The 14,657-nt window shown below is 44.7% G+C and overlaps 1 protein-coding gene across 1 annotated transcript in view; it reads right to left on the reverse strand.

Annotated features, from left to right (window-relative positions):
• Positions 1-14,657, reverse strand: part of LRP6 (LDL receptor related protein 6) — a 2,645,333-nt gene that overhangs the window by 2,356,164 nt on the left and 274,512 nt on the right. The window contains exon 3 of the mRNA XM_044088131.1: positions 12,433-12,630. Coding sequence (XP_043944066.1) covers positions 12,433-12,630 — 198 coding nt within the window. The remainder of the gene's footprint in view (positions 1-12,432; positions 12,631-14,657) is intronic.

A 14,657-nucleotide genomic window follows, 5' to 3' on the forward strand; every position in this document is an offset into this window, starting at 1 on the left:
GGACATTCCTCGGAAGCCTGTGCCTACACAGCGGCTCCGGACCCATCATAGATAGAGACAACTGCAGGATCCTTAGACGAAGAAGAGTTCTGCGGCACACCGGACTCCGAATGGGTCTCGGCAACGGCCTGGGAATTAACTGAAGCGAGCATCAGGGGCTGCAAAAGCACTTCACTGAATTCGGGAGGACTGACAACCAGCTTGGTGGTAGCATCGAAGGTTTGGTCCTGTGCAGTCTGTCTCTATCTTCATCTTTACGTTTTTTCAGAAGATCTGCAGTCGGATGGCTTACGGAAGCCATATCGGAATTTGAGGATAGTAATCGGAAATATCTGGCTACAATAAGGGCCAGACGATGAATAGTTCAGGCATTAAAGCACAGAACCGACAACGAGGGATGTCGTGGTCTGGGCCTAGACAAGTGACGCAGTAAGAGTGGAAGTCCCAGTGTGGTATTTGCTTTCCACAGGAGACACAATTAACTTTTTCTGACACTGGTTAGTGTAAGAAAAAAGGATCCCCAATGGGGTACTTAGCTTTCAAAGACTTCAACTTCAATTCAGAAATGAAACTCAGGTAGTGGCAGAAATGAAACTCTGGTAGCGGCCGACTGGCACTCGTGCAAACTGCTTCTGCTTCAGGCTCCACGGCAAGAAAGACTGATGTAATGGCGGTGGCTGCCTTCCTTTATACCACTGACGACCTGATGTCAGTCTTCAAGGGACAGCAACCGAAGCAGAAATACTAAGTCTCTGGTAATCAGGCCAGCCAAGGGCTACCCTGCCAGGGAAAACCCGAATGTAATCACTGCAACAGTGAAACACTAAGAACATCTACCTTATGTCGCTTGGGTGGCCCTTATGGAAGACATTCCTGAGTACCATTGCACAATCCCATGGAAGCTCTAGAGAGAGATACAGAAGTTAGATAAGGTCACTTTAGAGACGGACTTTCCCATTTTTGGGACAGAGAGAAGGAAATAACTAACTCCGATATTACTTTTGAATTATTGTAACCTCTGGTCATTATCTTCTAAGGAGCACTAATAGGGTTTTCGAGAGAATGAATCTTTGGAACCCTGATTACGCGGACCCCCTCTGCCTCTGTAGGGGCATCTTCCAGAGGAAGAGCCCCTCTCTCTCTCTGGGGCAAACTTGCCACGTGTGTCAAAAAGGACCATGAGACTGTTTTCACCACAATTCTCACTTCTTCCCACTTTCTTGGAAAGGGGCTGAGGGGCGTGAGGGGTGGAGAACAGTGACAGGTCTTGCCATCCTTTAGGGCCAAACAGGGAGACACGTGAGGCTACCTTGTCAAACACCTGTCCTGATAGAGTACCAGAGAGTTTGGAGATGAGGTTTCTCTGGAGTCTGGTGACATGTGGCAGGTAGTTCAAGGACCAAATTGCAAAGGTCACTGAAGGAAATACTCACTTCCCCAGTATGTTCACTGCTCGGAACTCCCAGTTCTCAGAGAGCTCTTTTTTGTGGCCGCCATAACCACCATCGCATCTACTGGTAAATCTTTTGACCAATGTGGATTTTCTTTAGGAGGAGAGATAATCTTGTCTGGTCTCCTTGGGAATGCTTCAACAGCATCAGGGTTCCTCCAGGAGGACTGCACCACAAGCTGAACAAGCTCGTCTGCAGGTGGGGTCACCCAAGAGTTAGATGGTAAGCAAAAAAGAAAAGTCTGAAGAGAAATTCTCAGAGAGAGATTTTTGGGCTTTCAATCACCTGTTTCAAAGATCTCAAGGATGTCTCCAAAAAGCTGCAGGGAGGGGGGTGACAGTGGGGACCATTCCCCTGAATCTGTCTGTAATCTCTATAAAGGGACTCATCAGGGGAGTTCACATGCTTCCTCTTGCACTACTTCTTCCTTGGAACTTACTCAGTGGGTCCTTCTTCTTCTGAGCCAGACGAAAAGGGCACCCTGCAATAGAAGCTCCAGAGCTGCAGAGATAGATGTGATGTCAAGTGTGGTGTGGACCGCACGGAGCACTGAGGACATGGCATGTCTGCCAGGCATGCGCCGCCGGAGGCACACAGGGGCAAGTCCCCTCTCTTGGACACCAGAGCTGTCAGAGCTGTGTGGGAGGGTGGAACCCTATGGAACAAAGGAAACACAGGTCACACCATGCTCTCTGGAGCCTGCTCCCAGGAATGGAGCCTCACTGAACTCTGTACAGAGGAGCCCTGTACTCAATCTAGAGGCATGAGAACCTGGTTTCCAAAGGGCTCCAAAGTGAGATCCATCCACCACTGGCACTGGAGGGCCGAGGGAGGGGAGAGGCGCCCGTGCCAAATGGGCTTCAAAATTCAAAGGAGAGTAGATGGAGAGGAGAGTGCAGAAATTGAAGTCCAGAAGTCAAGAAGGACAAGGGTTGAAATCTGAGAATCTCCTGAAGGAATGGCTGTAAGTCTGCCCCAAGAAAGGGTCCACAGACTGGTAATATCGGGTTCATGCTTGAATGTCTAATGGCACCACTGTCTCCAATTTTGAGACGATCGAGGGAGGAGTGTCCGCCTGAGCTAGTGACCGAGGGAAAGTTTCCGAGCAAGATTAGAGTAGAGAGAGTACCAGTAGACTGCAACAGTGCTGCTGGCAGGCTACCCTCAGTCGGCCTGAATTCAAAGTCTAGGTCCAGCGTCGGTTTGCTATTGCCTCTTCCTGATGTCAGGAGCCAGTATAAAAGATGAAAAGGTAGGCTAAAATATAACTCAAAAACATGCATCATCAAAATATATAATACCTTCATCTACAAACAAATACACATAGGTTGTATAGATTGAAGAGATTAGATAGGTTCAACAAGAGATGGGGGATGGTAGGTGGACACTTGGGTTGAATCCCAAAGCTATGGTTGGGAGACTGTGCTAAATAGCATTAGGAGCAGCCTATGAGGGCCCTGCAGAACTGTAGTGGCAAAGCCTGCCCTTTAGAGTAGAGTGAGGGTAAAGGATGGTGCTTTGTAAAGGTGTGCACTGAACAGGTAGCAGCCTCTTAAAAATCTTTGGTTGAGTTGTGAGAAGAGGCAAATAGGTCCATGTTGAAGACTAGTGTCCAATTTCTCTACCCGCGGGATTATTTATCTTTCCTGGCAGGAATTGTGCCTGCAGATGTACTTGGTAAATCAATGCTGTGTCCCAGTCATCATGGCTACCACATGACCATGGTATTGTCTGTCTTTATCGGTAGTTGTCCCGATGAAAAGGTCCTCTGAGGGCTGCAGGGCATTCTCTGACAGCTAGCATCTCTTTTGATTGATATGTAGATGCATTTGGTTTGGTTGACGGATGTGCCTTGAATATATCCTGTCCTGTGTGTGTGCCCCCCATAATCTGATGATGCATCCGTTGTCTGCTGTCTGCCTGGGGGGGGTAAAGTGAATGTGTGTCCCTTGTGTCTCAGGACCAGCCCTAACCACCTGCCAAACTCCTGTTGCAGGCAGGGAATTAGAGTAGTAATTATTGTTTTCCATGGCGGAGTCCAAACACTTTTAGGTACCATTGAATGCAGTCTTGCATATGGAATTAGTGCATGGAATTATAAGAATAATGCAATGAAGCCTGCCCAAAAGCCGCAGAATTTTTCTTGCAGATAACTTTGCCCTTTGTTGCCAATAACAAGAAGGTAGTCAGAATATTATCTCTTGAGAGGGTACTATTTTTGATTTTTGTTCATTGACTGTGTATCCTAGGCATGCTAGTAACCTTTTTACAAACGCCAGATGCCAGTAGAGTCCTTGTTTCTCTGCTTGAATGAGGCAGTTGTCCAAGTAAGGATGGATACTTTTTCCTCTTTCTCTGTCTAGATGCATTGCTGGTGCCAGGCACTTTGTGAAGACCCTGGGCGCAGTAGATAAGCCAAAGGGCAGTGCAGAGAATTGATAGTGCATTGAGCCAGCTTTGAATCTGAGGTATCTTCTGCACGTTTGTCTGATTGGGGCATGCAGGTATGCCTCTTTTAGGTCTAGTCACAAGCCAAGCCTTCTTGCCCAGCATGGGCAGAAGCTGCTGTAAGGTCAACATTTTGAATTTTGGTATATCCAGATATGTTTAGAATAGATAGGTCCAGTATTGATGTCCAGGCTTTGTCCTTTCTGGGTACCAAGAACAGTCGAATAAAATCCTTGTCCCTGCTCTTGTTCTGGTACTTGCTGAATGGCCCTCGTCCATGAGGGATGAGACTTGTTTCTGTGCCTCTGCCCACTGTTTTTTTGGTAGTTCTGGCTAACCGTTTGCCCTTGGCAGGGTATGAAAGTGAAACTTGTAGCCCTGTGACACTATGTCCAAGACCCATTTGTCCTGGGGTAGTGCCAATTTTGAGAAAAAAGTGCTAGTTTTCCCGCTAAAGGCGCTGCCAGAAGATAAGTGCTTGGCGTAGGCAGGGGAAAGTCATTGGGACTGTTTCCTGTAAGGCTGCGATTTGTCTTCTCCACTTTTGGAGGTAGAAGCACCCCATTGTTTAGACCTGTATGCACCTTGGGGCTGGGACCTGCCTCTTGGGTGTCTGTATCTGCCCCTTTGTGGTCTGACACTGGAAAGGACCAATTCTTTGTAGGCCAGTGTCTGCTAAATCTTGGAGGCTGTACCTGTAAGAAATCCTTGACTGTTTGCATAGATTTAGCTTTGTCCTCCATTTTCTTTAACACCTCCTCTGCTTAAACACTAAAAGTATCATACTGTAATAGAGCATCTAATAATTTTGCTTTAACATGATCTGGTAAATTTTGTTCCTTTAAACAAGCATGCCTCCTGACAGAACCCATGACAGCGGCCCTACAGGAGGCCTCCGAAGAATCAAAACCACATTGCAAAGTATGCTTTCCAACTTGCTCAGCTGCATGCAGTAAATCCTACATTTCTTTGTTTTCTGCACCTTCAGAATTTATCAACATTTTCTGTTTAAGCAGTGACATAATATATTCCTGATATTTGAGCATATGAAATTGACAATTTAAAGCTCTTATAGCCAAGGTAGCAGAGGTGTAAATCTTCTTTCCCCATCGATCTAATGCCCTAGAATCCCTGTCGGAGGGGGTAGGGTTTTTTGCAGTGGATGCCTTGACCCCTTTGGGACCCTTATAAATTCCTTTTCAAGAACCCTGCTGCTGACCCAGAAACTATTTCTGAGAGTCATGCACCCTGTAGTACCTGTCCGGCTTAACAGGAGCTGGACGTAAGGAATCAGGGGTCAAACTGGATTCTGAAAATACATAATCTACAATGTCTAACACAGGTGGAATAGCTAGGGGCCTGTGTTGTGGGAGTAAAAAAGTCCCTGAGCCTTTTCTTAGATTCAGAATAATCTTGGCTCTCCCAGTGGAAATGTTCCCTCATGGTATGCAAGTTTTCCCCAAAAGAGTAATCCTCAGGAGGAGAGGCTGAAGGGATAGATTCTTCAGTATCAGAATCCTCATAGGGAGGAAGAGAGTATTCCTGATCTGAAGAGGAATCTGAAGAAATGGAAACCTGATCTGAAGATTCATATTCTCTCTCTTGCCTAGGCCTCTTTTCAGGAGGGGGATGGGAACCCCTGATCAAAGTAATTAAGTCTTCGGCCATTTTGAGCATCTGTTTTTTGGGCATGGAGGTCTGACCATGAGGCTGTTGTACTTGTTTCTTTGTCTTTAAAGATGCTTTAGTCTTTGCCTTTGTAACTGGAGTCGCTTTAATGTACAGTTGAGTAGGTCTGAAAACACCCTCAGAAGCCGGTGCCTGCTCAACGGCTCCGGACCCATCTGAAGGAATAGTTTCCGAAGGTCAAATACCTTGAACTTCCAGCAGCCTAGGCGACTCCATGTGGGAGTCTGTAGCGGCCTGCGGGTCCAAAGTAGCAGGCGTCAGGGGCTGCGAAAGCACCTCACTGAGAGCCGGCGAACCGGCGACTGGCTTAGAAGAAGCCTCGTCTGTTTTAGACCTCTGATACCTGTCCTTTTCTTTTTCTTTCCGTTTCTTGTGAATTGCGGTAGTCTGTTGGCTATCCGACGGCATTGTGTAATTAAATCTTCTGCCAAAATAGTGAAAAGCAAAATCATGCCGGCGCTTTATAGTGCGCTGGTTAAATCTAGCTCAAAACTGACAAGCAAAGTCGTGGTTAGGGCCTAGGCAAGGAATACAGTAAGAATGAAAATCCTTATGAGGTATTTGCTTCCCACAAGAAATACTTTTTCTGACATCGGTCTGGAGCAAGAAAAAAGTTTTCCCCAACAGGGTACTTAGTTTTTAATGAAGACTTCGGATCTGAATTTCAAACACGAAAATCTCAGGAGTCGGCTGACCAGCACTTGCGAACTGCTTCTGCTTCAGGCACCGTACAGCAAGAAAAACTAAAGAAAATGGCGTCGGCTGCATCTTTTATACCCCTGGCGCACTGACGTCAGGGAAGAGGTGACAGCAACCGACCCCGGACCTAGACTTTGGAATTCAGGCCAACTGAGGGTAGCCTGCCAGCAGGATAACCCAAGTGTAATGACTGCAACAGTGAAACACGAAGAACATCATCAATATTACACACACAGCTAGGCAGAAAAACCAGAAGGAAAATACCAACAATGGTACTAGGAGATTACCATAGCAGGTAGAGAGAAGTGAGTGTACCAACGCTGGTACAAAGATTACCAACAGGTAGTTTGACAGGAGAAAAAGTTGGAAGAGGGTAGAAAACTTAGCAATAGCTAGACACGAGTAGAAATAAAGGATAAGCTATCATGACTTTTTAATAAGCACTTTTATATCAAAAATGTCAAAAATATCAAATTATCTGAGAGTTGGCTTGAACGTGGCTTTACGGCTATGCGTCAAATGGGATCTGAGGTAACAGGGAGAAGGGTATTGTGGGTAAAAGCTTAGCTCGAGAGTTTTTGGCTGGCACGAGCTTGGTATTAAAGCTGACTCAATTCCAAGAACGGAACTGATAACCCATCAGTGATGAATGGAATGATGATTAAAAACATCAGATTAAAATGCTTTTAGACCAGAGGTCATGTATGCCATGCCAATATCTACCCTCAGTCTTCATTATCCTTTTCAAGGAGGGTAAAGCCTGTTAACCCAGAGTTTATTTTGGAGTACCTATCCAACTGTCTAAGCCAAGACTGAAAGCAGACAGGGAATCCCATGGCATACAATGGGAGACTACTCCAGAGTAAAGACTGGGTGATGACCCACCCCGTCTGTTTACTTTTACTTATTCTATGACGTAGATTCAGATCTCTTGTTTTAATGCAGGCTGTATTATCTGAAAAGTACAGTTTTGTACCTACCATAAATGTAGATGTTCGAGTGCTCATACAGCTGCAGTCATAACAGATGGGTTATCCTGCCGTCAGGCGGGTCCTCGGTCGGCCGAATTCCAAAGTCTAGGTCCGGCGTCGGTTGTCGTCGCTTCTTCCCTGACGTCAGTGCGGCAGGGGTATTAAAGAGCCAGCCAACGTCATCTTCTTCAGTTTTTCTTGCCCCAGATGTTAGGTGCCCCCAGAAGGAAGGCAAAACATAAACGTATGTAATCATGCAATATAGAATAATCAAAGAACAGTAGTTGCAATCAAATACACCATAAAAGAATACCCCAAACAGGTTGTATGAGAAGGTGTTTGTCATAAGGCCTGTCCTAAGACGGGATGGAGGGGGGGAAACCTGGACTGCAGCTGTATGAGCACTCGAACATCTACATTTATGGTAGGTACAAAACTGTACTATGTTCATCGTGCATACAGCTGCAGTCATAACAGATGGGTAGAATCCCAAAGCTAAGTAGGGGTGGCAGGCACTAAGTGGAACTAGGAGAAGCAAGGATGCCCTGCAAGACAGCTGTGGCAAATCCCGCTCTAGATTTTGAGTAAAGTGGAAGGTGACAGTGTTTGAAGAAAGTGTGCACTGAACTCCAACTGGCTGCTTCCAAAATGTCCTTGGTAGGAACCCCCCCCTGAGGAAAGCTGCAGAGGTAGCTGTGGCCCTTGTGGAATGGGGCCTGATGCTAGATGGCACAGCTTTTCCATGAAATGAGTAACAAAAGCGTATGCAGTGGGCTATCCATTTTGAGATTGTCTGTTTGGAGATGGCCTTTCCTTGAGCACCTGTAGCATAGGACACAAAGAGTTGCTCGGATTTCCTGAATGGCTTTGTCCTATCCAAATAATAACGTAGTTGTCTGTGAATGTCCAAGGAATGCAGTAGTCTTTCCCCTTTGTTTTGTGGGTTAGGGTAAAAGGTAGGTAAGTGGATAGTCTGATTCAAGGCTACACTGGATACTACCTTTGGCATAAAGGTAGGGTTGGTTCGTAAAGAAACTCTGTCCTAATGGAAAATGATGAAAGGTTGCACAGCCATGAGGGCCTGTATTTCCAAAACCCTACGTGCTGAGGTGATAGCCAGAAGGAAGGCTGTTTTCCATGACAAATATTGTAGTTCTGTTGAAGCAGCTGGCTCAAATGGAGGTAGGGTCAGTTTTTCCAATATGAAGTTGAGGTCCCAAGCAGGGACTGGTGGTTTCCTTGGGGGTTTTATATTCTTAGCCCCTCTGAGGAACTGTCTTAAGAGAGGATGAGAGAATAAAGGAGGATCTGTGTTGTATTGTGCAGAAATGGCTGAAGCATGGATTTTGATGGAGGAGAAGGAAAGTCCACTATTTAACATCTCAGCTAGGTACTGTAATATTTGAGGTATGTTTATTACCCAAGGATTCTGTCCCTTTTTCTGATTCCAGGCACAAAACCGCTTCCATTTGGCGGAGTAGGCTTTTCTAGTAGAAGGTCTTCTGGCCTCCAAGATGACATCCTGCACCTCCTTGGAGAGGAGGGTCTGTTGTGAAATCAAGGGATTCTCCATGTGGCTAGATTTAGGGTTTTGAGCTGGCTGTGAATAGTTTTGAAGTTGTGCTGGGACAACAGAAGAGGCACTAGAGGTAGGATCCATGGTGGGGAATGCGTCAGGCTCTTCAGGAGTAGATACCAGTGTTGTCTTGGCCAGTCTGGAGCAATGAGAATCATTTTCGGCCTCTCTGCTCTGGCTTTTAGTAGAACTTTGGGCAGCAGAGGGAGAGGCGGAAAGGCATAGACTGTCAATGTTGTCCAATTGAACGAAAGTGCGTCCACTTTCCAGGCCTGCGGATGATAGGTCCTTGAGCAAAATTTTTTCAGTTGGTAATTTCTGTGGGTAGCAGAGAGATCTATGTCCGGCTGTCCCCATGCCCGAGTTATCTTTGCGAAAATTTGAGGATGTAACTTCCATTCGTGTGGGTCTGTCATATTTCTGCTTAGGCTGTCTGCCAGTGTGTTTTCCTTCCCTGGCAGGAATTGTGCCTGAAGTTGGATTTGCAATTCCAGAGCTGTGATCCAAAGGGTCATGGCTAGTCTGCACAGGGGGTATGAATGAGTTCCCCCCTGTTTATGTACCACATCACTGTGGTGTTGTCTGTCCTTATCAATAGCTGGCCTGGATGCAGTAGGTCTTTGAAGGCCATAATAGCATTTTGCACTGCTAGCATTTCCTTTTGGTTGATGTGTAGGTGTTTCTCTTTTTGGGACCATTTTCCCTGAATGCACTGATCTTTCATGTGTGCCCCCCAGGCGTAGTCCGAGGCATCTGTTGTGATGATTTGATTTGCTTGGGGTATGCAGAAAGGGAGACCTTTGTTTCTTTGGCATGCTTGAGCCCACCACAGAAATTCCTTTTGAAGACATGGAATGAGGGGTATAATTGATTCCAAACTGTGGCTGTGTTGAGACCATAAGTTTTTTTAGGTACCATTGAAGTTTCCTCATATGCAGCTTTGCACATGGGATCAGCAGAATGCAAGATGCCATGAATCCCAGAGCCTGCAGGACTTTCCTTGCAGTCAGCCTGGTGAAGGTTGCCATTTTGCTGAAGTATTGAAATAGTTGCCCTTGTTTGTCTGGCGTGAGGTAGGCCATCTGGGTGTTTGTATTCAAGCTGACACCCAGGAAAATTATTGTTTGAGAAGGTATTAGTTTTGATTTCTTTTTGTTGACTGTGTATCCCAGAAAGTTCAACAGTCTTATTACAAATGCCAGGTGTTTCAGAAGTATGTCCTTGCTGTCCGCTTGGATCAGGCAGTCGTCCAGATATGGGTATATTTGTATTCCTTGAAGTCTGCAGAAGGCAATTACTGATGCCAGGCATTTCGTAAACACTCTGGGCGCAGTAGATAAGCCAAAGGGCAATGCAGAGAATTGATAGTGGAACTGACAGTTTAATGCCCTCATGGTTAAAGTGGCCGAGGTATACACTTTTCCCCCACCTTTCTAAAGCTCTGGAATCTCTCTCTGAAGGTAATGGGTTTTTAGCAGTAGAGGCCTTAATTCCCTTGGGACCCTGTGAAATAGTTTCTGGGTCAGCAGTATGGCTTTTGTATAGGAACTGGTGTGAATCTGGAACCCGGTAATACCAGTCAGGTTTAACAGGAGCCGGAGGTAAAGAATCTGGGTTGAGGCTGGCTTCTGTGTACACATCATCTAATATATCTAAGACAGGAGGGATAGCCAGAGGCCTATGCTGGGGGAGCAAGAGAAAATCCCTGAGCCTTTTCTTGGAATCTGAGTAATCTTGGCCTTCCCAGTGAAAGTGTTCCCTCAAAGTATGTAGGGTTTCCCCAAAAGAGTAATCCTCAGGGGGGAGACCGAGGGAATAGACTCCTCTGCATCAGAGTCTTCAAAAGGAGAATATGTATATTCCTGGTCCTCAGAATGTTCAGAGGTAGTAGAGGCTTGATCTGAGGAAGGGTAGTCTTCCTCTAATCTGGGCCTTTGTCCGAGGGGGGTAGAGAACCCCTGATAAGAGTAATCAAATCCTCAGCCATTTTGAGCATCTGTTTTTTAGGCATGGGGCCTTGACAGGGGGTCTGTGGTCCTTGTTTTTTAGTTTTCATGGCTGCTTTACATTTTGTGAAAGCCTTAATGGAGAAGGAGGAAGGCCTGAAGACACCTTGAGAAATGGCAGGCCTGTCTAAACTCTGGGTTTCCCCGCCAAAAGTGGCGTCGGTATCTGTAGTTGGAGTGGGGGCCGAGGAGCCTGCGACCTCGGGCACAGAAGACACCAGTAATGAAGTGTCATCGGTAGTCAGGGGCTGCGTAGGTGCCTCGCTGAGAACCGGGGTAGTCTGCCTTAGCGTGGTGTCAGTAGAAGTCGCGGACCTCGTATGTCAGTCCTTATCCTTGCGTCTTTTACCCAAAACTATAGTCGGAGTATCCGACGACATAATGTAATTAAATTTTTTACCAAAATAGTGATGGGCAAACTCTTAATAGTGCGTTTGTTGAATCTAGCACAAAAATGGCAGGCCGAGACGTCGTGGTCTGGGCCTAAGCAAGGAATACAGAAAGAGTGGAAATCCTTATGCGGTATTTGCTTCCCACATGAAATGCAATTATTAACTTTGTCTGACATCGGTCTGAGGCAAGAAAAGTTTCCCCAACGGGGTACTTAGCTTTCAAGAAGACTTCAGCTGAAATATTTTCGTAAGTCTCAGGAGCTGGCCGACCGGCACTTGCGAACTGCTTCTGCTTCGGGCACCGAGCGGCAAGAAAGACTGAAGAAGATGGTGTCGGCTGGCTCTTTTATACCCCTGCTGCACTGACGTCAGGGAAGAAGCGATGACAACCGACGCCGGACCTAGACTTTGGAATTCGGCCGACCGAGGACCCGCCTGACAGCAGGATAACCCATCTGTTATGACTGCAGCTGTATGCACGATGAACATCAGGGAATAAGGCAATCTCATATAATGGCATCACTGAGGTAAGATAAAGCAAACATACCTCTCAATCTCTATATGCAAGAGATTTGGACAAAGCCAAAAATAATAGGGGGCCAAAGGCCCAAAATTAGGGACAGGTTTGAAAGGTTACTCTTATAAACTGAAAAAGTTGCTAGAATATCAAGACTTGTATTAGCATGAATTTTCTGAAGGATATGAAATCTTAAACTCAAATGTAAACCATTGTTTAGTAACTTCACTCCTCAATGTTTTGTCAGAAACCACAAATTTTAGGAAATACAAACCAAAATATGAGGCAGTAAAAGGGGGAGAAGGGCGACACTAGTATGTTTGGGGTGGGATGATATTTTCAGGGGGAAAAATCTTCAAACTTGTTAGCCAAAATGTTATCAGTGACAGGTTTTAATCAGAAAAAAACATTAGATCGTAGCAGAGCAGTGATGTGACTTATTCCTTAGTTTTCTAACACAAATGAAGGTCTTATAATCATCCTTAGCCTCAAAAGCAGGCCTACATTCATGGAAGGCTTTGCTGGTCTTAATACATAATTTCAGTTTCTTGGTAAGGCATTTTACAGGATTTTTCATTCTCCTGCAAGACCGAAAAAGAAATCACAAAGGTTCTGTTCACATATATTAAAACTACTACTTAACACAAGAGAAAATAATACAATGTGCATAATATACTACTTACCGATTGGTGCCATCCAGGTCAGATCTGTGAATAAAACTCAGCTTTGCATCTGCCCAGTACAACTTGTGCTCCTCATAATCTAGGGTTAGTCCATTAGGCCAATTTATGTTTGAATCGATGATAATTGATCGACTTGTACCATCCATTCCAGCCCTTTCTATCTTAGGTACTTCTCCCCAGTCAGTCCAGTACATGTAACTATAATAGTAAAGGAAAAGAAAAAAAAGTTTGCCAAATGCAATACAAGTACAAAGGCTGAAACCAGTGTGTAGTGTTAATTTCTTAATCAATAATAATGGTTACAGAACAAATGTGAAGACCGAGGCAAATGCAGTGTGTTTTACACTACAGCTCCATCTGCTCCCTTCTTAGCTACTGTGAATTTCTGCTTTCAGTGGTGTTGCTTACTTTTTGTACCATGGTATAGGGTGCTTCAGTAAATGCGATCAACATTCCCCCATTACTCAAAATACATCTCATTATATTGTCATAAAATCCTTTGTAAAATGTATTCCCTACAACAGTTGTTGATCTTTATTCTTCATGATACCAGTGTAAGGTTAGAGTGAGAATGTACCCATAGCATAACGGCTGCACCATCGCACGTGCACAGGGCCATGCCCATTTCAGTTTATGAAAATCCCAAAAGTAGTCTTACAGTGACATCATAAACAGATGCAGTATACTTCTGTGAGCTATGGGTTAACAACGTTTTTTATTTTTATTTTACATTTGTTGACCGGGCTTGTCCAACTGGATACATGTCCATTTTCAGTGGAGGCCCGGGGAGAAAAGCGCCACACTTCAGAGTACTATTTACAAAACATAGGTACATTACAAAGTTTTGTCTATTGTAACAGTTCCTTGCCTTCTGTCATACGAGTAAAATGATTCCTACTATAAGACAGCTAAGGATGCAGATACAAAGATGTGTAAAACTATGTAAGCAAAAAGCACACTAATAAACAGTAAAGTCACACACATTACTTGTTAGTATAAGATTAATTATTAAATAGTTCACTCTTGATCAGTATAGTCACACACAATATTGTTCGTAAAGGATTAACTAGCTCATGCTGGTATGTAGATAAGCGTCAGGATACAAGTGTGGTAGTGAGTCACAGGGGCATAACCAGTGAGATTTAAGGTATGTTTTAAATTTGGTTTTAAATAGGGGAGCCGAGGATAGGGAGGTTAGGTGATCAGGTAGGGTGTTCCAGTTTTACCCACTACGTTAGAGAACAGTGATTCGCCGGCCAGATTGTTGGTTTTATTTATTTGAACTAGTAATTTGTTTGATGAATGCAGGGACTTTAGGTTACTGTAGGGGGTGATTAGATTAGTGAGTACTGGAGTATTTGAAGGTTGATACAGTATTTTTTGAGCCACTATTAGTTGGTTCAGTAGAATTAGATTTGACAGCTCTAACCAGCCTAGTTGATTAAGATTGTTGCAGTGATGGGTTCTGTAGGTTGACCCAGTTGCAAATCTTGCAATATTATTGTAGGAGATGGCAAGCTTGTTCATATTTCTTTTACATAGTTAAGTATAGACAGAAGATGCATATAGAAGGGTTGAGATTAAATGGGTACGGGCAATAGTGGTCCTGGCTAGAGAGGTCAGGAAGGGTTTGATTCTATAGAGGGATCCTAGTTTTTTGTTTACGTTTTTATAGTGTTGTTAATATGGGGCTCAAAGGTAAGGTTATTATCAATTGGTACCCCAAATAGTTTTGTGGTAGAATCAGGAGATATGACAGTTCCATTAGTAGATGTAACAATGAAGTTCAGTGGGGAGGCTCTGCGGGTGGGAGTGAATAATAGCATTTTTGTATTTTTTTTGGGTTCAGAATGAGACATCGGCAAGGAGCCATTTCTCTAATGTGCTAAACACGTTTTGGGTTAGGGGCTGTAGTTGTGATGGTTAAGTGGCTGAGCATATTAATGTGGAATCATCCGCGTATTTAGTACAGGTAGCTTGAGGTATTACAGAGTGTAGGTAGTTTGTAAAGATAGAGAAGAGGAGAGGACCGAGTACGGAGCCTTGAGGAACACCAAGGGTAATTGGGAGGTGGGATGATGGGCTATTCTGTCATAGCACAGCTTGTTGCTTGTTTTTTTTAGGTAGGATTGGAACCACTGTATAGCTAGTGGAGCCAGTGACAAGTTTTTGAGTAAGTTTATGAGTAGCTGGTGGCTGATCATATCAAAGGCTTTTGACAGATC

Source organism: Protopterus annectens, chromosome 11.part0 (assembly GCF_019279795.1).
Source record: "Protopterus annectens isolate FY-2018-M chromosome 11.part0, PAN1.0, whole genome shotgun sequence".
NCBI lineage: Eukaryota > Metazoa > Chordata > Ceratodontiformes > Protopteridae > Protopterus > Protopterus annectens.